This window comes from Haliotis rufescens, unplaced genomic scaffold (assembly GCF_023055435.1).
Source record: "Haliotis rufescens isolate VD_foot unplaced genomic scaffold, xgHalRufe1.0.p SCAF_12, whole genome shotgun sequence".
NCBI lineage: Eukaryota > Metazoa > Mollusca > Gastropoda > Lepetellida > Haliotidae > Haliotis > Haliotis rufescens.
In genome coordinates, this window is record NW_025963802.1 from 42,389,822 (window position 1) to 42,414,629 (window position 24,808).

At 36.8% G+C, this 24,808-nt stretch overlaps 1 protein-coding gene and 1 long non-coding RNA gene across 2 annotated transcripts in view; one reads left to right on the top strand and one right to left on the bottom strand.

Annotated features, from left to right (window-relative positions):
• LOC124120851 overlaps positions 1 to 24,808 on the top strand; it is a 140,901-nt gene that overhangs the window by 40,258 nt on the left and 75,835 nt on the right. Inside the window, exons 7-12 of the mRNA XM_046483744.2 lie at positions 6,033 to 6,275; positions 15,283 to 15,501; positions 16,431 to 16,479; positions 19,309 to 19,437; positions 20,545 to 20,589; positions 21,536 to 21,706. Coding sequence (XP_046339700.2) covers positions 6,033 to 6,275; positions 15,283 to 15,501; positions 16,431 to 16,479; positions 19,309 to 19,437; positions 20,545 to 20,589; positions 21,536 to 21,706 — 856 coding nt within the window. The remainder of the gene's footprint in view (positions 1 to 6,032; positions 6,276 to 15,282; positions 15,502 to 16,430; positions 16,480 to 19,308; positions 19,438 to 20,544; positions 20,590 to 21,535; positions 21,707 to 24,808) is intronic.
• LOC125378264 lies at positions 8,512 to 10,001 on the bottom strand. Its single transcript, XR_007220176.1, has 3 exons — positions 9,765 to 10,001; positions 8,903 to 9,004; positions 8,512 to 8,597 (listed from the first exon to the last, which is right to left on the bottom strand). It is a non-coding gene; the product is annotated as an uncharacterized LOC125378264 (long non-coding RNA).

Sequence of the window (24,808 nt, forward strand, 5' to 3'; positions counted from 1 at the left end):
GTCCTCTTCAAAATTAACTGTCATTTGTCTCTGTAATATATTAGAGGCAGAACAATTTTCATTGTCATGAAACATTTTGAGTCACTTTGGTTCTTCTCTGACAATATGTGAATGTCCAACTTCCAAGTCATAATTTCAAGACTTCTTGTGCTCAGTGTAGGTGATAAGAGATAATAACAGTAAAGTCAAGCTCACCTCAAAACTTTCCATCCCAAAACTGTCCTGTGTAATAGCGAACTAAGGGAAATCAATACCGCCTCCCTGCAAGTGAGGCAACTGACCAACACTTAGTAATCAATAACTGCTCTCCCTAGTGCCACTGTCCCTCTGTGAGGCCAGGCAAGCAAGTGAATAACCCTTCTTAAAGAAGCCTGTATGCACGGATGCATGGCTGAAGTAGAACGGCATTCACACTTCCACAGTCAGATAAACGTAAGATATGGTTCGTCCATAAGTTCTTAAAGGGGCACTGATCTAACGCAATTCCCCGGGACTGGTTGTTGCCTTTGTTATTGTTTTTTCCCAGTGAGTACCCGGATGTATAGCAGAAATCTAGACTGGTTCGCGACCTCTGCTGCGCCATTCGTAAGCGCATTAGTCGCTTTTATGGGTAGTAATTAGGGCGTATGGTCACATTGATCAACAAAATGAAATACAGTTTTCGAGATAATAAGGAAATGTAGGTATCTTTGTGGGTAGCATTGGTAATGGTGACGAAGTTTTGATAAGACACCTCCTTGGTAATTTTGCGATTTTCGTTTACACTATTTTTACTTGCAACACAAAGTAAATATTTCACCTGAGCATTGCTTTTATATAGTGTGTATATTTTTTTACTGTCAAAATGTGTAACATATTCAAATTTATTAAACGCCTAAATATTCAGTTATTTTACAAAGTGACTGAAAAACATTTCCATCTGTATTATTATGATAACGAATTCCAAACATTTTGATGTTTAATGTCATCACCAAGAGACTGAAAATGTTACGTTGAAAAGTACATTTCTATGTTGTTTGGCTTCTAATCCTACATAATAATCAGTTGTGGTGTTTGTAGGCCCTTTTGATCGTCTTAATCAATCTGGACAGATTTTTTAGTAAAAATGACTGAAATATTTACACATTTTATAAATTGCCTGAGAGAATCACGTTTTACAAATTGACGGTAATATATACACGCTTACAAAGGAAAAGGCCTGTGAAAACAACGTCTATCGCACATTGAAGAATTTCCCAACCAAGACGTAGAGAAACAAGGACGAATCGGTTCAATGCTACAGCAAATGAGGGAAAACAAAATGCAAATACCATAATTACAACCTACCAAATTTATGTGTATAAATTTTAGGCAGCTTCCTTGTTCGAGGAATGTATCCATGAATATCCACACAAAGGAACAATATCCCACTCGTCTGCAGTTGTACAAAGAAACTTATTCGATGTCACGTGTCTCTGTAACAATCACATATTTTAAAAAATATATATCGTTTGGGGATATTTTAACCCGTGTTCGTTTCTCAACTGATCACTTGGATTGTTTCAGGTGTTTTACATAGGTGTCAAGTCTCAAGGGTCAGCTGAGATAGCCCACGTGACAACTATTTTCATAACGTCCACAGTTCCTAAAAAATCCATTGAGTGATAGATAACAATGATCAATCAATCAACGTGTTATCAGTTAACAAAGTATGTTGTTTTTACATCGGCACTTCACGCCATGATATGAGGTATTCCCTTTGTTTTAGTAAACCTAGACATGTAAACACTCACTTTTGACATATCCACTGTGCAAGAAAACAGTGGTTAATCAATCAACGTATTTTCTGTTAATCCTTTGATGACTAGGAACGATCCGTTGATTTACAAAAAAAAGTAAATCAACTGATCATTCACCTCTTGCTGGTCTGCCACGTGCATATTACATAACACACATTTCACCTCACTTCAAACCTGGATTTAGATTGAATAATTACCCCAGACACAATAAATGCCAAATGGGAACCTTTGTCAGGTAATCTAAGTGGTGCTACCACTAATTGTACCTGTAATAAATTCATTAACTGAGCATCAAGTGAATGACGACAAATACACAAGTGTAGGGTTATACGAGAAAACGTGGATGACAACAAGGGAGTAGATATAGTATTATCGACGCAATCCGAAATCCGAAAATGCTTTCACTGCATGGATACTTTTTTTAGTATTAAACTATAACCATCTGGGGTATTTCCAAATGACGACATCCAATGAGCTCCGCCGTTCTTTTTGTCTGTTTGTTTAGGCTGAAGAAATTAATTAACATGCGCCCTTTGTCGAAATCTTTATAGATCACTGTTAACCAATCAGTGTTTATGCAAAAATGCGTAAAACAAATATTGCCTCCAGCCTCCAAGTTTATTTAGCTGTCCTTGCAGACGGTAGCCCAGTCTCTGGTCACGCTCAGTTGCGTTGCGTATCATCCGGGTACTCACGGGGGAAAAAACAATAACAAAGGCAACAACCAGTCCGGGGAATTGCGTTAGATCAGTGCCCCTTTAAGTCTTGATTTCTTCCTGTGGTGGGTCTTCATGAAACAAATTTTCTTGAGCATTGGCACAAAAAGTCTGAAAAGACTCTCCTCCTGTCAGGAACCACAGTCACACTTCACTGTAAGTTTTCTCGCTCCTTGTTTTCATGAGATGAGCATGGTACGGTGATCTTAGAGCATCTCCGCCATATGTAACCTTTCTGTTCTGGGTACTTTACCCTTCTACCTTTGGTCACTTGTACTTATCAACTATTCCTTGGTTCTAGGGATGATGTAGCTCTCTCAAAATCACAAGTCAGATGGTTTGCTCCAGTCCTTTTTATTTATGATAGAATTAATCATTAATATACACACATGGTCCTCAGATAAGTTCTTGTTGTTGCCTGAATTACATAAGTACAACACATACCTAGATGATGCGTTGAAAAGCCTGATGGTTTTTCTGATGAACGTTTAACTCTACTTCTTTTCTGACTCGGGATCCCAAAACCACAGTGAACCTTTCTGTTCAGCTGTATGCTCCCGACTTCCCGCACCACTCTCGGACAACTAACAAAATACTATCGATGATAATTTTAGCTCCTCCCTCCAAAATCACATTTGACATCATGAGAAATGAGTCATAATGGTCCTTCCCAAATTTCCATAGTAATTAGCTTTACCATAAAGCCCTTCTGATTAGCCACTTTGATTACCTCTTTAGGGTCATTGGTCAACTTGGACATACTCATATAATCAAATTAAATACCCTCAACTACCTCTGCCAGACTGGAAGGCACCGAAAAGATACCCAATCCTGTTATTTAGACATTCCAATCAAGCAGTAGTATTCAGAAATACTTGATCACCACTAATCTAACAATCCCGTTCCATCCATCTGTCTCTCTTCTGACATCTTTATTGCAGGACCGTATTCTACTAATTTCCTCAGACCAATGAAAAGTTATCTCTATCACTCAAGAGAAGCAAAATCCATAATCATTTGCCCTGGGGGTTATGCCCTCACCCTGTACGGTCACTTCTCTCATATGCATCCATATTTTTACCCAAAAGCTTAATTTAGTAAACTTCATTTTAAGTAAATATTAAAAAGAACTTTTTCCAAAATACCCTCGTTATAATAGTCAAGAGTGGAAGTAAACTCAAACTAACAAAATCACACACACACACGCACGCACGCACGCGCGCGCGCGCTCTCAAAATTAGAAATAGGGGGCTCTTATTAGAACATTATTTTGGTGAAAGATAAATTTCGTGGTTTATGCTGACAGCCTGAAATGTTTATATACGACAGATATATTTTTCCAGAGCGCGCTCTCTCAAAATTAGAAATAGGGGGCTCTTATTAGAACATTATTTTGGTGAAAGATAAATTTCGTGGTTTATGCTGACAGCCTGAAATGTTTATATACGACAGATATATTTTTCCAGAATTTAATTGCCCATGATTAAGGGTGCATATAACACACGAGTGCGTATTATACGTGAATAAATAAGTCTTGTGTACATTGATCAATCGGAAGGGGTGCTGATTAGGATTGTTCACTAGCCAATGTATTAGCAAATGTTCCTATGGGCGCTTATTATGTCGAATACGGTATCAAAAATGGTAAGGTTCCCAAGTTTGAAGCCACTAGACTTAATCTTTTGAAGCTTCCTGCATTATATCTGACTAAACAAGACTGGTTAAGCAGCCCTTGCATCCTTCAGTGCTAAAATCTTTCCTTGGGAGTAACTGGCTGAATACTTATATTAACCATATTTGATATCACGAAACCACAAATTTAATGTATGTTAAATGAATTTTATGTGAGATGCCTTTTGACAGGTTACATCAACAATTGTATGTTAGGTGTATTGCCCTGTGGAAGCTCTTAACGAGCTGAGAGTGTACTCAAGCCTGTTTCAAAGTCTAGTTTTCTCCCTTTGACCCAATCTCATTAAAATCAGATCATAGTTCTCACTGCAGCTAAACAAAGATCTGAGGACATTCCATTACGGGTCACGTCAAACGACCTTTCGCGAACTTAGTCTAACCGCTAAATTGACTAACAAGAAGCTAACAGCCAATTAGAAAGCAGCTTTCTTGAGCTTTATGGCACTCATTTCAACCTGGCGACTTCCATTCCAGACAATGCTTGAAAATTATGTTGACACAGTTCTTGATTAAAATTTTGAAAACTGAACAAACGAACATTCCGGAATGTCTAATATACGGTTGAGATTGTATGGCAGTGCTTCCCACGTACTGTGCAACGCCTCCTCCGTTTAAATATTTATCCCATGGAAGCAAAAGATAGGCGATAATTTTGACGGAATCAGTCATACGGGACGTAACCGTCGTTCAGAATACACCGTGTTAACGTTTTCAAGTTTGCATGGTTAGAAAACACATTCTGATTGTCACTTTCATGATCTGGTAAGCACTTTGACTTTTCTTGTCTCATTCAAAGCACCACCCCATGTAGAGCATGAATTGTGCCATTTGTGATGAAAACGTGATATCCATTCAGATCGCTGTTCTTTCTTTTGAACGGCTTCTCAAAGATGGTGACCATCAAATTGGACAACCAAATCAGATAATGAAAAGATTGACATTACATCCCTGATACACAAACAAAATGACAGCTTATTATTGTAAAGATATAGTAAAGTCCTCGTTTCTGGAGCAGATCTTGAAAACCATACCCTATTTCTTCACCAAACTTGGCACATAGATAGATCTAGTGGTGAACTGGTGCCTTTTGATAGTTTGGGATTTAAAAAAAATTAAAAAATTCGCATTTCCATGGCATTGACTTTGATTTAGACTGAAAATGTTCCTCCAAAAGTGTCATGGACACAGTTGTTGCATTCACTGACAGAAACACAACTCATTACAAATACAACAGTGTAACTGATCTTAAACCTACACAACTGTATTAACAAAATATATTCTTGTCAACCACACTCAATTGCTTGATAATGGTGTTAGAACCTACGCTGAAACCATCGCTCCTGATTGTAATAAAGAAGTTGTTCGTCCATATGTCTCATCCTTACTCATTACAAATTCAGTAACATATATTCTATCATAAACTGCAGATGGAAAAACAACACCAGTAATAACTTTTTTTTAGTGCTGCAATTAGGCCATTTACAAAAAGGCCCATAGTTCACAGGAGCTAATGCATTGCACACACCCGACATGTCATATTGGCAGGGGATGTGAGTATTTCATGCATATGCTTGTTCTCTCAGGTATTGGAAGCATTCATAGTATTATGAATGAAGCCCTTCTCATGTTGAAGGGAATTAACACTCATGTAGCAGTAAAAAAATGATATTGAGGTCATTTGGGAAAACAAGTATATGTGTTACAAAACAATCACAGAACTTAAAATTCTTGTATATTGTGTGATGCAGTTTTGTTGTTAGAACAGCTAATGTTGTAATTCCTCATATAAAAGGTTAATGTCTTACTTATTTCTTGTGATAAATTATTGTTTGTCTTTTCTATCCAGGTTGACGTGTTGGTCAATACTTCAGGGCAAAGTCTGGATTTAAGTCAAGGAGCGGTGTCTCAGTCTTTACTGAAGGAGGCAGGGAAGGAAATTCAGAAGGAATGCAACAAAAAATATCCTTCAGGAATACAACTTGGAGAAATTGCTGAGACGGATACAGGCAATATCAAACATTGCAAAGCAATTTATCATGGAGCACTGCCATTCAATGATAAAACAAGGACTGAAGAAGCCATGGAGAAGGTATCTATATGCTCAGCATCAATATTGAAGTGTCAGTGATACTTTTAAATATCTAGGACACAGGATAAAAATAACCTGTGTCATTGCTGGTCATAATTGTCATTGTAGGAACTCAGCTGCTTGAAAACTCTTACATATTCCCACTAAAATGTCTATTTTAGTAATTGGTCCTTAATCCATTTGATACTGAGATCCTTTTATTAATCATGTTAATTCACATTTATTACTTCTCCTTTACAAAACCAACTGATTTCACAAATGGTGTATGCCAGGTTTGATCAAATTAACCCAACCAAAATGTCATTTGTGCCTGTATCCACGTTCAACTTTGAGTGCAGTGAGGATGTTTGATGACATATCAGACATTTCTTCTGTATTTTTAGCTCAGGTTACTGACCTTCTAATGAGTTTATGATTCCTTTGAATACCCTCCCTCTATTCCTGCAATTTGAAAGAATCTCCAGATTTTCAACAGATGTCCACTATACTGTCAGCCATTCCAAGCAGTTGTTAGGTAAACAGTATCTCATGCAAAAGTCTTTGCACAAGGTGGGACTCATCACTTCTTTCATGTGTGTGCACATCGCAACTACTAAAGTAGTAATCACTACTTAGGTAACGTACCTAGTGTTTAGATACAAGATGTTGGGAGGGAGAGTGTGACGCTGCCAGATTATTTCGCCCGGACAACTCGTTCCAAGAGCTCGAAGAGGAACACTACCACAATGTTCAGCCGCCTGTTGAGCCGACTTCACCAACCGTCTGACTCAGATGGCCTGAAATTAGAAACCCCAGAGATGTTAGAAACCCAAGACATGACATCTGCCACAGACGAGATTAGAAGGGCTGATTGACAAATGCATTCGGAGAGGGGTTGGGTCACTGATATTGGTGGAGTTACAGTCCAAGGGACATGGACAGATGCAGACAAAATGCTTCACATCAAAGTATCTGGAGGTGTTATGCAATACAAACCTGGGCATTCAGTTTGTGTCGGTTATGATGTTGTCAGTAATGGTTGCTACTAATTCTGTCTCGCTTTTACGAGTCCTCCCCAGCTAACAATTTCACGTTGTGACAACGTTGTGATTACGTTGTGTTTACGTTGTGGTAACGTTAGGGATGTTAAGTCCATATAACGTTATTCTGTGGACTCCCATTTACGTTGTCACAACGTCATGGCCTAACGTTGTGTTACGTCATATTCACGTCATACCAACGTTGTGATGACGTTGTATTTTATGTTGTGGGAACGTTGTATTTTAAAGTTGAGGGAACGTTGTATTTGACGTTGTGGTAATGTTGTAATTTACGCTGTGGCAATGTTATAGTAATGCGTCCCTACAACGTTATTCTGTATACTACCATGGACGTTGTAACAACGACATGAAATAACTTTGTGTTTCAAGAATTAAATATGTTGTGACCATTCCCCACTAAAATGTTGTAAAAACAACCCAAAAACATGTTCCGGAAATGTTTTAGAATATGCTTTAGTCATGTGAATGTGTATGATTCGAGATACCTTTTACCAATGTTTTAAAACCAGGGAGTCAATAGCCCAGTTAACAGTTAGATCGTGTTTTGCTTACAATGTTCAAAATGTAAAACTGTTAACTAGATACATATGACTATAACAAAGTCAGACACCATTACCCTTTAGACTTGTACTGCAGGAAACCAAATAAGAAATTGTAAGGGATTCACAATATGATCTTTTCTGGGGAGGGTCGGGTCCTGGAATTTTATCGAAAAAATATAGTCACCAAAAATTCTTGACAAAAATAATTACTGTTCAGACTGGTGAAAAAAAATAGACATAGATCTAGTTGCAAGGTGCTTATCTTCAGGCTCATAGAGTTAAATAAAATCATATATCTGCTTTTGTAGCTGTGACCGAAAACATGTAATCTCCATAGAAAAGTTCCAAGTCTCCACCTCCTTGAATATTAAATGGTCGGTCTCTAATCAAGTCCATATAGTATACTTCAACTTTCAGTCATGCGACGTCACCATTCAACAGGCCAGGCTCGCTGACTTGGTTGATACATGTCATCAATCCCAATTGCTTGGATCGATGCTCATGATGTCAATCACTGGATTGTCTGGTCCAGACTCGATTATTTTACAGACCGCAGTCATATAGCTGGAATATTGCAGAGTGCGACGTTAAAGAACAAACAATCAAAACACCATTCAACAAAGAACTCCAAGACTTATTTGTGTTGACATTTTAATACTTTTAGATAATTGAAAATGTATACACTTTTTGAAATTATTAAATGCCAGAATCTTCTTTCTTTGGTGTTCACTTCCACTTCCCTGAAATACAAACAGCTTAATAAATCTCGAGCAGGTATTTGAAAGATACTATATGACGAGAAACATTCATTTGGAGATAAGGCTTTATCAATATTCAAACAATAATGTATAATGCAAGTGTCTGATGGAAACAAATTTTAACATTCATTCAGAGACATCAAGAATCAGGTTTAATGCAAAACGTGGTAGAGCATAGATTTATATAAATAGATCTACATTCTTAGCATTCATTTAAAGCAAAAAAACAACAAACCAATTAACACGGATATAGACAATGGAATGTAACTGTTAACAATTGTACTTACGTTAACATAATTCACAGCCCAGGGTTTATTTGGTGTGTTCCTCAATGATTCAACATTCTTGATTTTATCTCCTGGAATGGTCGTGTAACATTTTCCCCCTTGCTGAAACATATGAAAAAAAAAGTCAAAACTAGAACTATATTCAATAAGCATATATTTAGATCTATAGTCTATCCCAAAAGATAACATACATTGTATAGTTGCCTAAAATTTAGGAAAAACTGTAATCTAAAGTCCCCATGTATAACGTCCGATCGAAAATATCTCAGGCTACAGATATAGATCTATAAGTAACAAAATTATGAGTACCATCATAAAAAAACACCTGATGTAGTTTGGTTTCCATATACACCGGTCTGATAAACCGGTCGGGCAAACCAGTGATTGTTATAGTGAGCCACGTCTAACTATCTCTGCCAGAGAACAATGAGTCGGAGGAGTCGACACACAATCATATTAGTACAAACATGGTTTGTTGGCGACCTTTTCTAAACCGGAATCCAAACGGGAACGGATATATTAGACAGGCATTGTAGTTTATTATGACTCGCATCTTCATCGCAGCGCTGTTTGTATAGATCTAGCTACAGTACGATTTTGTAGCTAGCACTGGAACTTACTCGTTCAGTTTTCGATCACCATTTTATTCTCTCTCACTGTAAAAATGTTTCAGAGAACCAAGTATCATATGTAATTTGTTTGTTACTACGTTTATTAACATAATACAGTATAATATCGTTAAATATAATTCTGTAGTATGGTAGCCTACGTAGCAACATATGGAGATCGAAAACCGAACCAGATGGTTGCTATCAATTCCATTGTATTTTTCATTGGTGCACATTGGCTACACCTATCTCACCTTAATAATCAACAAACGATGACCAACTCACTGACAATATATGGTGATATTTAACTTTTGACTATCGACTACTCACTAGCTTATCATCACCAGCGAGGACAATACTGCAAACACCCCGTTATAGCGCGCGACGAGAGACTCGTTTTACTTTTGCTCATTTTCATTAGAAGGGAGTCGGACATAGATCTAGTTATCGGAAAATGATGAATTGATTCTTTTTTGGATATATAAAATACACAATGTGACATGATAAGCGCCTTGCTAAAAAATAAACTTTATTGACCTTTTTCACACTTCGCTACTTCCGGTTTGAAAGCGAGGCTTGGAGAGCAGAAGGTGAAGGCTGGATAGCACATGAAACACATGGAGATGTCAACAAGGCACGCAATCGGGACAAACTGTGACAATTTAACCATCCCGGTACATTTATCGTAAGTATTGAACATTATTCTTATTGACAAACTATTCTACTGTTATCTGGTCTCCTTACCGATATAAATTTGAGTCTGGCCGTTCTGTTGTGATTTCAATTTAAAATATCCATGACCACCTGGTAACTCCCAGTGCAGTTTATGGTAGCTGAACAGACTTAATACAAATGCTACTGAAATCTTGTAAAGAATAATTCATTGTTTACACACCATTAAGCCAAACTATTTATTGTGAGTTTAAATAACTTTGCAGGTTGTATTTGAAGTCGAAATATTGACCTTTTGACCATATCTAGATATATGTCAGAAACTAACTAAATTGATATGTTGATATAATGTATCAAATTGTAACCTACTGAGAATTTACAATCATAACAAATCAGAATTTTGCATCAGTTGCATATTTGATGTAAATTGTAATGGACTCAAATGCATTCCAATAAAATATTAGACCTCTAGATCTACTTGTGATTGTGAACAGTTGTTATTTTGATTGTCAATGTTGACAGATTAGATAGCATGAGGTGTAATATTTCAACTGAATAAAGAGTGTATAGATATTTAAAGTAAAGTACAGTTTGATCTGCAATTTTGGTAACAATTAATATTTCTACCAAAATGATATTTACTTTACTGTACTGATTTAATCATGTCATGAAATGAACAAAAACCGAACTAATTAATGTCAAGTAAATGTTCAATCTACATGTGATCTTTATATAATTTACAGAAACAGATAACTCTTTAACAGTTTGTATTCAAATATTTCAAATTCATAAATTGATATTGACATTACTGAAAACTTAAAGTATAAAAAGAATTATTTTTAATTCCCATGCGTATTGCAATCATAACTCATTTATTCTCTTTGTTTAATTGTGAAACCCATCTGGTTTTATGTCCACAAACATGTTTTGAAACTTTTAAAACAAAACGATTTCTTTTGTGCAAGTAATTGCCATGTATTATTGATTATTAATCATATCAATGTTATGATGTAATATTTTACTATTGTTAACAATCTTTAGAACTTTAGTTTGTTTCAATCAAGTCAAGTGGTGTGATCATTTTGATATTTTTTATAATTTAATCAAAACGAAAAAAATATAAATGCATAGAAGAAATATTGTTTTCCTTGTCAAATAACGATGATAGCATGAATTTATCTCATGCTCCTTGTATAGCATGCTCCTTGTGAAAATTCATTCTATTTCTTCTTCGAATGTACCTTATATGATGATTTTAGGGAGACATTACTGACAGCTATCAATAATCTTGGAGGACAAAAAACTCTACATAGTAATCTTTTTGGTGATCCAAAATGTTTTCCTGAATACAAAAATATTCTTGTCTGCACACAAATTTATAGAAACGACTAACAGATTCAGTAGCTAGCATATTATTGTTTACAAACTGTTAATCATTAATATTGTTAAATCTATATACAACACTAAAATGTATAATATTAGGATATGTATGAGATACACACTGTCTTCACTTTCCAGCACATTGTACATATCCTTCATATGAGCAGTGTGTATATATTGCGCACTATGTTTCCACAATGTGAAGCTTCAACTGTAAATTGTTCATTTTCTTTATGCAATATCATGTATAACTGTATATAGGGAGAAGGCGGTTATAAGTACTGCCCTTTGTCTTTTTGGACAATAAAATATGTTTAATAATATTTCAACTTGTGATCTGACAAAGTTAATATTTTCAAGTCAAGATATCAACTTTAGTAAACCACGTGAAGAGATAAACATTGCATTTGACAAAATAAATTCAAGTCTTATATTTTCTTGGTGACCTTCATGGCCTTACTCAGAAAACCATAGTGTCAATTAGGCAGACTGACTGTAGGTGTGACAAAACGTGATATTTCACCTGATTATAATAACAATCTTATTAATTTCACTCTAGCGAAAGTATGTTTTCAGCATGGTCAGACTAAACAAAGTATTTCATGATTAAATACATACCGGTAATACAAATATCAAAACGTGTTTCATTAAAACAAGAGTGAATTTCTGTGTGACATTGATATAAAGAGCTGTAGTACACTGTCATAATATTGATGCATCTGTTGAGTTTACTGTTTACACAGAATATACTGTTTGAGTTTTAGACATATCAGATGAATTGAAGCCTTCAAGATTGTTCTAAAGTAGCATGTAATGTAAGACACTGTGATTAATTTTCCTTAAACTTCTCTATTTCAGAAGAATGTTGTTTTCTAAATAAGCAATATTTTGTGAGAAGGTGAATATGCATTGTTTATAAAAAATGTTATTGAAGTAGGAATATTATTACAATATTATTGAATTATTCATTTCAGGCCAGCGAGTCAACACAATGAAGTACTAGTATCCGGGTGTCGGATGTCTGTAGGAGCTTTCTGCTGACAGTAACACACTGGTTACAATGTGCGTCCTGTCAAAGGACGAGGAAGTGAAAAGCCATATTCATTCAATCAACAAATGTGCTTCCTGTCACATTTCACTTAAATAGGACGAGGAAGTGAAAAGCCTTATTCACTCACAAATCAACATGGCCAATATTTATCAGACACTGAAAAAACACATTGTACCATTTGTTTACAAGCAAGAAAATTATTTACTCCTGGAATTTAATTAGGTGCTTTTTACTGACAAAGACACCCAGTCCATGTTAAGTTTTGAAAACTTATATTGTGAGAAATAAAGATATGAAAATTTTGGTTTGTTTTTCTTTGTTAAATATGAGAAATCCAGATTGTTCCATCAACATAATTTGTTCCGATACATATATTTTATCTTGGCTTGATTACCAATTGAAGTTGATTCCTTTTTATCTTTTGTTATTTTATCTGTACTCATATCTGATCAAGATATTTTCAAACTATTCAGGATAAATGTATCAGTAGCTTCCTTTTGATATACAATTACCTATCATCATACAGGATTAGGTGAGGGTGTTCAAGAAGTTGGTAGTTGTATCAATTCTTATATTTCTTCAATTTCATCCATTATTTATATTTATGAACAGTTCACACATTATTACTTTTGTCGTGCACAGTGCAATCTCAATCGGCAATAATCAGTTAAGTAAGTGATGTTTGAAAAACAAGTAAAGTATCATCTGTCATTGTACACACTGAATAGAGTTATTGCCTCTTCTGAATATTTATTGAGACACACAAATTATTTTCATAATTAACATTGTAATATGTTAAAATGAAAATCATAGCAGAAAAAGTCTTTTGTCAACTGAACTCATGGCAAAACGATAGTGCGTTGTGCAGCAAACACCACTATGAAACGTGAAATAAACATGATCTCAATCTTGATCTAGAGTTTGCCAAGCCATGCATTGACTGAGAAATTTTGCAAAAGTACACTGATGTGTTTCATGTTATGCGGCTTATTATGATCTCAATCTTGATCTAGAGTTTGCCAAGCCACTCACTGACTGAGAAATTTTGCAAAAGTACACTGACGTGTTTCATGTTATGCGGTTTATTTACGATACAAAACTTCTGTCATTGAATGTACTGTCACATTGTACCTATATGCCGACGAGGTTATGATAAAACAATCTATTTCTGAAATACGTATCTTGAAATGCACCTTTCGATTCACTTCCGGGATCCTGACAGCATTCTGACGTCACTTCACGAGGCAACAGTTAAACTTTTTAGCAGTCGCTCTCACGTCGCAAAAAATGTGTGCCAATTGTTTTTAACTGTAATATTGCTTGTGACAACATTTAGTAGAGATGGTAGATCTACAATTGGTTTCTTAAACATCATTTACAAAAATGTTGTAGTGTCCAAAGCACAACGTTAATTTGTTACGTTGTGGAATAACGCTACAATGTAATGTAATACTAACGTTGTCATAGAGATACGCAATTATGTTCTGGAAATTTTAGTATTAAGAGATGAAAATTCAAATGCCGAATATAAAGAAAGGTAATGAATTACTGCCTTGGTATTCTGACAAGTTCATGTTGATTTTGATAAAGCAGTTCTATTCCTTTATGACTATTGAGAAGCAAACTCTATAACATTTCACCGACGTTTCAGAAACGTAGTTACAAAACTTTCTGTGATGTCCGATGCACAATGTTTTCACAATGTGAATGTGCAACGTTGTTATAACGTTGTGAAATAACGTTGCACGTTGACGTTATAATAATGTTGTGAAAACGTTATATCACCACATTACCAATCCACAACCTTTCCACAACGTTGTGACAACGTCGTGTGTTAGCTGGGTCCCACTTAAAAGTTATTGGAATTAATTTCACTTATGTCATCAAAAGAAGTGTTACTTACCCCATGTTTCTTAATTGATAACAAAGTTCAGCCCTGCTGTAGCAAATCACCCACTTTTGTCAATTGGCTTCTTGTAATATTTTTCCAAAGTAGACTCCTTTGACCATCCTGCAGCTTTCATAATAGTCTGTATTGAGACTGCAGCCATCCTTGCTGCTGAAATCGATGCTGCCCTAGTAGAATGTGGAGTAAAGATGGACATGTCTGTTCCTGCCATAGGCAATACCTGATAAACACCTAGTACAACCTTTCCTTATTCATTCTGTACGGGGAATATATTCTCGTAATAGTGTAACTATACACAAACTCCAATCTGGAGGAAATACTGGTAGTACAATTTCCTGTAAATGACTAAGAAATTCAATCCCTCTTAAGTTATTTCAGAAAAGAGAGCTCTCATTTGAAATGGAAAAAATATATTTTTAAGATAATTTTGAAAATGAAACAAATAATAGATCATGATATCAGCATGTATTTTCTTTATGTAAATGGGGTGCACTGGTGGCCCAGTTGTTTAAGGCATGCCAGAAACCTATAATTGTGGGTTCAAATCCCGGTTGCCCCGATTATGATTTTAGGTCGTCAGCACTGTACCATGCTCGTGGGTTTCTCCAAAGTGGTAAACGTTTGAGACCTGCATCACTTCCGGCTTTCCTCCCACATTAAGCTGACATGCTGTGATATAACTGTAATACTCTTTAAAACGGCATTAAACCTAACTCTTCACTCACTCACTTGATGTTAATGGTTTGATTTTTCATTTCAGTACCTTCTTAACTTTGTGTACATGTGCCTTCAAAGAGCATCAGAGGCAGGCCACAGTTCAATTGCTTTCCCAGCTGTTGGCGCAGGGAAGCTAGAATACCCAGCTAATATAGTCTCCAAGGCTATGTTTAATGCTGTTGAGACATTCTACACCTCCAAACCAGCCTCAGAGCTTGGTGTTGTGTTTGTGCTGTTTGAAGGCAACAGAGACGTCATTCAGGTAGAAGTTTTTTTTATGTTGATGAAGATAGAAAAACAAATTTACATTTATGTAGAGCATACAACTACATCACCAACAAAATTAGGGGAACTGATGAAATGATAGTGAAAATGTAATGATGATAAGTGTCTGAAAAATTAATTTCGAGCTTGTAGATCAAAACTGTTGTGTCCTCCATGTTAGGCGATACATGCACAACACCTCATTGGTATATTGTTGATTCACTTGCATATGGTAGCCTTAGGTATTGCCCACCTTTCCACCTGACAAGCTTCCCCAAGCTGGGCCACGTTGGTGGGTGCTGGGTATCTGACGTACATTCTCAACCCGAGAACATCAGACATATTGGGAGATGTCAAGGGATTTAGTGGGCAAGTCCAATGTCCGTATGCCTTCTCGTCCAAGAAAGTCGGTGATGACCTGATATGGTCTGGCATTGTCATCTTGCACTTCAAAATTTCTTCCAATAATTCTAAGGAAGGGAACAACAGTATGTAAAATTGTGTTAACATATCGCTGGCCAGTCAAATGTCCATTCACAATAACAAAATCAGTTTGCTGTCATGTGTGATGCAGCTCCATGGTCAAGAATTGTTGCCCTTACATACCGCTCGCCTCTTCAACAACGTTTTCTGCCGTCTGTGAATTGGAGGCGCAACCTTGAATGGTCTTTTAACATAGTGTTTGTTATTTGTTGGATGATTTTTTGGGGATATTCCTGATCAAACTATGTAATGTAGGATAGTTTGCTTATCATTATAAGCTCCTAGTGAATAGTCTATATTATTTTGAATAAATATGTTGATTGGACACTTAATTATTTATTTTCATAACCATGAATCCTGAGGTGCGTAATTCTTAGAACCATATTCTTGAAATATTCATATATACTGCAACCTGTGTGTATTTATTCTTATTCATACATCCAGCATTTCTATGCAGAAGAAGTTGCAAGGGACTATGAAGTAACTGGTAGAGGTAGGTATAGCTCATTTGTCTCATAAGGACAGTTTTTCAATATCTCAGTGACAGAAGAGATGTCAAGGGGTAATCCAAAGACCAAATGGGTATTATAAAATTATAAAATATCTTCTTACTTAAAACATATGCATGCAACATGGCCCATACCCAGTATTTAGTCTACATAACCATTTGGCATGTGGTGATTGTGTTGTGGTTGCAAACATCTGTCCAGTAGGCTCATATTTCTCTCACTTGATTGAAAATCAGGTGAGCTTACATAATTGCACTGTCAGTCATCCATCTGTCCCTCTGTACTCCTGTTAGATACCCCTTGGCTGGTCAGAGCCCAAACACCCATTGCTTTGGCCATTTAGGGAAGGGTAAGAGATCTACAGCCCTGAAAGCTCCTGTGACCCCAAGTAAGCCGGACACTGACCTTTGCAGTGGAAAACCTATACACTTTACTCTTGAATGTTTTCATCTGATACTGCTTGACTGATGAAGTTGAAATTTGGTGTGCAGGTTGCTTCTTATGTCACTGTCATGTTCAAATCAATGTGGTTTTGGAATATTCTTTTTTAAAATGGGCGTATTCTTTCTTTTTCCTACAATTTATAGCACCAGTTTTGCTGAAACACTATATATATATTGTTGAAGTATCATAAACAAAATTAACTATTTATTATATTTTCAAAAATATATATGTATATAAATTGTTTTCAGAACACATATAGCCAAGAAAGTGGAAACATCATGTGAATGATAAGGACAAAATATGATGCCATGTTATTACTCATGAGGTCAAAGGCCAAGTTCATTACTGTTGCAGTATTGCAAGGAATAGGTCTACCTTTGAGCGTTGAGTAAATTTGGTCATGACACAGTATAGAATCATCCCCACTAGCACAATGTATGAGAATAATTGTGATCAGCTTGGCACAAAGGGAGTTGTCATCGTTGAATCAAAATTAAGTGAAGCTGGTTCTGCATCATCTTGTGATGAAACATTTCTAGTTTCTGTGTTCTTTTCATGGACACAGATTCAAATATTTTCTGTTGATAATTACCATCATGGTGTTAAGTGTTTTGAAAGGCATCAAAATGGAATGTTTATAGTTTATAAAATGATTGAAATAATATGTATGGCATAAGAAAAATGATCTCCTCAGAATGCATTTACTTACAACTTAATGTAACATACATAGGACAGTAATATAACAATGTCATATAATATTACATTCATTGTTGCAAATATGTTTTTAAACTTTGATCCTATACTTTGCCAATACTTTGAATATCATATATAAGCTTTGCGCTGCTAATCTAGGTGAGCTACAGTGCTGTGGCACTATATGTAACAATAAAGTAGACAGATGCAATAAACACATGAAAAATCAGTGCTATTATCGTGTCATGCAGTGATGCTCCTAGTGATCAAACTCATATGAAATCAATTTGTTTCTTAACAAATCTTGGACATGCCATCATATATTATACTACCCACAAAAACTAAGAGAACTAATGAAAAGAAAGTGAAGGTGTAATGACGAAAAGAATTTGTGAATCTAATTTTGGATCTGTAGATAAATATCTGGTGTGTTCACTTGTTGGCCGATACATGCACGACAGGTTGATGGCATACTGGTGATTAACTTGCATATGGTTGAGAAATGGTGGCGGCTGCTGGGTCACTGGCTTACACTCCCCCCCTGAGAACATTCAACGGGTGCTCTATTGGGGATATGCCAAGGGACTCCTTTGGGCAAGTCCATAGGGGATAGTGGGCTGTAAACCATCTCGAATATATATTTGATGATGACCTGGGCATAATGTGGTCTGGCATTGTTATCTTGCAATTCAAAATTTCTGCCAAGAACTCTAGCTAATGGAACAACGATCAGACACAAAATTTCATCAGCAATTCGCTAGCCAGACAAATGACCATTTACAATGACCAAATCAGTTCGCCTATCATGTCTGATGCTGCACCACACCATGGCCCTACCACCCCCTAACCGATCATGGTCAAGAATTGTTGCCCTGGCATACTGCTCGCCACTACATCTCCAATAATGTTTTCTGCTATCTGTGAATCAAAGGTAAAATCTTGATTCGTGTGTAAACAAGATGTGACGCCACTGGCACACAGCCCGTCCCTGGTTTTGCCTAGCCCTCCCCAATCTTTGCTGCCTAGTGTAACTGTTGGGGTCACACCCTTCCCTGGACACTCTACTTTCAAGCAGGCTGCATAGAGCCGATTTTTAATGGCAGATGTTGAAAGTCGACTTCCTGTTCTAGCACAGAATTCTCTATTTGTAACTGGAGCAGATTTGAATCTATTGGGTAGTGCAATAATGTAATAAGACAATCTTGTCTAGGTGTCATTGTTTCAGGCCTGGTTCCATTGCAAGCCCACCTGTTTGAGGGTACTTGTCCCACAGTCTAGAAATTGCACTTTTTAATTTGTAAAATATTCGGGCAACTTGGGATATTGACATCCCTCCCCATGATCATACCCACAATTTACAATTCACCTCAAAGAATTTGTTTCCTTATTTTTTGTCTGTAGTATATAATTATATGTATACATATTGAATAAAACAAATGATGAGTATTGGAAAGGTCAATATCAAATTTCCATTTACTATGCAACTGGATTCCAAGTCATTACTTAAAATTCATTGGTTTAGCTCAAAGTGCATGTTGTTTTCAGATATTGAATCTTGAGATAGGCATCATATCATTATTAGAGTATCAAACAATAAATGATGGCTACAACAAATATTACCTGTTGACCACAGATAAAAAATGATTAATTGAGTTTTCCATGGTTACATGTTGCAGGTGGCAAATGCAATGTGCTAAGATACACACTCAAAGAGGAACTTTTGTTACAAATAATCCAAGGAGACCTCAGAGACTATAAGGGAACAGATGAGGTCTACCTCTGTCTTGAAGGAGACAAAGCATTGGGTAAGTCAATAATCTCAGCATGTTTAGCTTAGTTGAACTGGTCAGTAGAGCCTATGAAATGTTTGATTTCACACTTGATGAAATGTTTAATTTGATAAAACTTGGAATAAACACCTAAATGTAGAGTATTGCAAGGTCATTTTAAAGAATTGAAGGAAATAAATCAACTTGCAGCCAGATCATATATTTCATATTTCAAGCTGAAAGCAAATACAGACTGATCTAATGTAAACATGAAACTCTCGCATTTATTGTTTTATTAATCCATGAAAAGTCCATATTGTATCACATAGTAAGCCACTATCACTAAGAGTAAGGAAGACATCCCAAAAGGCTATCAAGTTATCTTGAGTAACCTTGTATACAGGATATTTAAGGTAGGGTTGTATTTTATGGAGAAATATCAATGGCTTCCAATGAAGATGATGGTCAACAGAAACCTTAATGTTCAAAAATGGATACTTGATTTTAAGTCATAATACACAAAATGTTAGATATGTAATTCTGTTATGAGGGGATTTCTAAAAGGTGAACATAGAAACCGGTTTATGGAACAAAAAATTGTGAGATCAGTAAAAAAACAAACAAGATCAATGAATAATCAGTAGATTATATAGAAACTCACAGTTTTAGGATCTCGTTAGTGACAGCAGCTCTAGAATATATGGCATTGTATCTCAGTGGGCTAGCGCTATAAATGGCATCAGTCCGGACTCGTACTAGCAGTCACACACACACACACACACACACACACACACACACACACACACACACACACACACACACACACACACACACACATGTGCATGCACATCACTTTATTAGTGCAATAATCTTGGACGCGACGTTTAACCTCATTTCACCTCAACTCCTCTTTTGGGATGTTCTAAATTTTTTGCTTCGTTTGACCTTTGCTGATATACCATATTTGTGGGAGTGAGACTTCAACCAACTTGTCTTGTCTCAACAAGTAGATATACATGTAGGAGAGGGGTCAATCTTGCATTTATTTGACATATATATATATATGACAACAATGGCAACTGCTATGAAATTCCTCATTCATGTATCAGATGAACATTAATATTGAACACGATTACTTTTCAGATTATCTGAACAAATTTCAAATGTCCATGTCTGAAGCAGGTAGAGGTACGTATTCCTGTTGAAAGTCTCAAACCAGCTTCATAGAAATTCAGAACAGATCAGATGTGTTGAAGGTCAAGGTTACTGAGTGAAATTGGCAACAATTGCAGCTTGGGTACATGCTAACTTAAGTTAGCATTCAGTACCAAATTCAATTAAGCTTGGTTAAATCTACAGGTAACCTAAATCTACATTGAAAACACAATGTGTTTATCTCCTAATTTAGCAGCCCCATGTAAATGGGGATGCTTTGAGGGTTTGTCTGAATTTGTTCTCACAAGTTCTCACTTGGGTCAGAAACCACACAATGCCCAGATCATGTATATCTTTTTCATGGCCATGGGGATTTGTTTCAAAACAGTGACCGTCAAGGGTCACTTGAAGAAAAAATAAATTAAATGATAACTAATGAAGTCTCTGACTATATGTCAATGACACTTGGTACATGGGGTGTGGCTGCCATTTGTAAAAGATGTGTGTGACTTATTTATATGTTCATGGTCACAGTGAAGGCCATTCGTAAACTATATGTAAGGTAAAGGTCACAGTGAAGGTTATTTATAAAGTTCATGTGCATAGTATATATGATGATATGCTAAGACTGTGTTATGTTTTCCATTATTGGAATTGATGTTATTAAATAGGAATTTGGTAATAAGCTAGATGAGGCATATTAATTTCTGTTTCAAAGTTGTACTGCATTTGCCATATATTTTCCTGAACCGAAAATGATGTTATTATAACGAAATTGCTCATGACTTTGTTATTGCAGTAGCTGAAGGAACACTTTGGGGGAATTCAGGGAGAGGTGGAAATAGCGTTTCTGTTTTTGCATGTAATGAAACATTTCCAGTTGTTGATTTGAAAATGTGAAGCAGGTGAACAGATCAATCTAAAACACTCTGAGTCTTTTGTCTCAAGATAACAAATGCTTGGTTTTAATTTCTTTCAGTTACACATGAATTAACACACAGCAAGTCTTCCAGAATAAGCTCTCATTCACTGGGTGCAAGTCCTTTGCTTGTTCATGTCTACCACAGAGATAAAATCTTTGAGACTTTGAAGAGGATTCTGAAGAGGAACCAGGGAAATATGGGCATACAAGTCATCATTCCTTCCACTGGTAAATATTTTGCCATTTGAAAGATGAACTTTATGTGTTAATAATATGCACTGTGTCCCTGCACCTGGAATATGACTAATAATAAGTTACAACATGGACATGCCTTCTTTACTTATAACTTCTTTGATAGGCATTTTGAAGTTGGAGTACTAAATAAGAATAAGATTTATGGATGAACAACTTCTTTATTACAATTAAGAGTGACGTTTCGGTGTAGGTTCTAACACCATCATCAAGCAAGTGATATATAGAGTATGGCTGACAAGTATATATGCAGTAGTCAGTAACATAAACAAAGGGTGAAGCCAGTAATTTTAACAACAGGATTATGGCTGACTGGGGTCTTTGATGAGTTGATGGTACGCTGGGGGGTATGTCATAGACTTGGTCACCGTTATCGATTCTTTGACTTTATCCCACTGAATGCTGTGGCTTGGGTTGTCACGGATGTCATCTGATAGAGCTGATTTAGAGTCATCGATAGCAACCTGACATCTCCTGCCCATGGAAGTGGTCGTCCTTTCACGTAGGTGGCGCAGTTGGATGTAGCGATCTTGGGCGTCCCAACCTTGGCCGATCACGTGTTGACCCATGCTGTTGAAACCGATCCCATAGCCTTGTGATGGTACTGGGCGCTACATTGAAAACCCTGGGTTCAGCTGATCAGGATTCCCCTGCCTGGAAGCGGCCTGTGACGTTGTTTCTTTGCACTTCTGTTAATCTTGGCATGTTCTTGAACTGTCACTGTTTGATTGACGCAGATGCCAGGCAACCAAAAACCCTGCACTTTCATTCATAGTGCTGCTTCATGTGCAGTGCGTGCAGCTCCATGGCCCTTTTGTTAATGCACTGGGTGCGTTTTTCCAAATCACACGTGTTTCCCGACTAATGGTTTGCATGTCCTTGTTGTGATCATTTAGATCTGGGAAATTGTCACTGACACTTTAAACCTCTTCATTTTGCACCTCTTGGTCCACTAATTTTGCTTTTATAGCCAAAAATACCCAATATGCGTTTCTTTTTTTTATGAGTATATGTTTAGATAATGATTATGTACTATCAAAGAATTATTTCTAATAGTATCTGTCCATTCTTTAGGTATATTTGAAAGAACCCAATATAATCAAGAATTATACCTCGAATTTTGAAGCTTTTCTTAAGTTCACTAAATGACTCAAAACCTTAATCATTAGGCAGGTCCCTGATGTTGGGAATACAGGAATACAGGAGGAGGCTACTAATAAAATTATCCTGAATATACTGAACAACAAAAGTTCCTGTGACATTGAATAAGATTTAATGCAAAGTTATTTTTTTTACCAAATCTGAAACAATTTCGGTTTGCAACAGATAAAAGACTCCTGTAAGTGTTCAAATGGTTTAATTTGCCATACTGACTTCAGAAAATGCGTGATTTCATAAAAAACATGAACATACCAAAATGTCAATTTACAAATCAATAGTGTGTGTGTCCACATCTGGTTGTGATGCAAGCAACACACCTTCATCTCATCAAATGAACCAGGCGTCGCACAAATTTCTGTGGGATATCTGTCCATATCTGCTGGAGCATGTTTCGAAGTTCCTGGAGTGTCTGTGGAACACCTGGTTGACGTCGAAGGCGCTGATCCATCTCATCCCACATGTGCTCGATTGGTGAGAGATCAGGGGAGCGAGCCAGCCAGGGGATGACATTCACATTTTTATGTTGAAGAGAATCCTGAAAAAGTCGAGCAATATGAGGCCGGGGCGTTGTCATGTTGAAAGGTAATGCCTGGGCCATGATGACGCAAAAATCGTAGAACAACAGGGTTGATGATCTCTTCGTGGTAGCAATGTCCATTGAGATTTCCCTCTACCACTATCAAACGGTCCTGTCTTGCGGTAATCCCACCCTATACCATAACGCTGCCGCCCTCGAACCAATCTTTTTCCATGACACAATGATTGACGTATCTTTCACCTCAATGTCGGAACACTCGAATCTGTCCATCGCTGTGGCTGAGGTGAAAACAAGATTCGTCAGGGAATAGAACTTGTACCCACTGCAAGTGTTACTTGATGATGAATCTAAGAAATATGTGACAGTGAACACCCATAAGGGCCTTTATCGTTATACACGATTACCCTTTGGGGTCGCTTCAGCCCCTGCTTTATTCCAAAATACCAGGTATTACGGGGTTTTCCAGCAACTGGCGATTTCATAGATGACCTGTATGTAACTGGTAAAGATGACAGTAAACACCTGAAGCACATTGATAATGTGTTTGAACGTTTGGATTCTTATGGCATCAAACTAAACAAGTCAAAGTGTACTTTTCTTCAACCATCTATGGAGTACCTTGGTTTCAGGGTGAACAGTCAAGGTATTCATCCGACGGAATCCAAGAATGAAGCAATCCGGAATGCACCGCGACCAACAAATCTGAGAGAACTACAATCCTTTTTGGGGGGTGTGAACTATTACCGGAAGTTTATACCAGATATGTCTACAGTGTGTGCACCATTAAATAAACTTCTGCAGAAAGGAACAAAGTTTCATTGGGACAGCTCGTGTGACAAAGCCTTTCAGAAACTATGTAAGCATTTGACTACATCTGATGTACTAGTGCATTATGACCCAAAACAGCCTCTGATCTTGGCGGCAAAGGCATCTCAGCATGGTTTAGGTGCAGTCATTTCTCATGATACAAATTCTGGGGAACGACCTATAGCTTCACGAACGCTAACAGCCGCTGAGAAAAACTACTCTCAGATTGAGAAAGAGGCTTTGGCTATCATTTTTGGAATCCAGAAATTCCATAAGTACTTGTATGGGAGACATTTCACCCTGTTTACGGACCACAAGCCACTAACAAGTATTATTGGGCCTAAAACAGGAATTCCTGTACTTGCTGCATCAAGACTGCAGAGGTGGGCCATCCAGCTATCAGCTTACACTTACGAGATCAAGTATAAATCCACGAAACAAAATGCTAATGCAGATTGCCTTTCCAGATTACCATTAGCAGATACCAATGGTCAGAAAACCACTTCACACACATTTTGGACACGAGAAGCTACTTCAGTGCATATTGCTCAGCTAGATAATCTGCCTGTTAT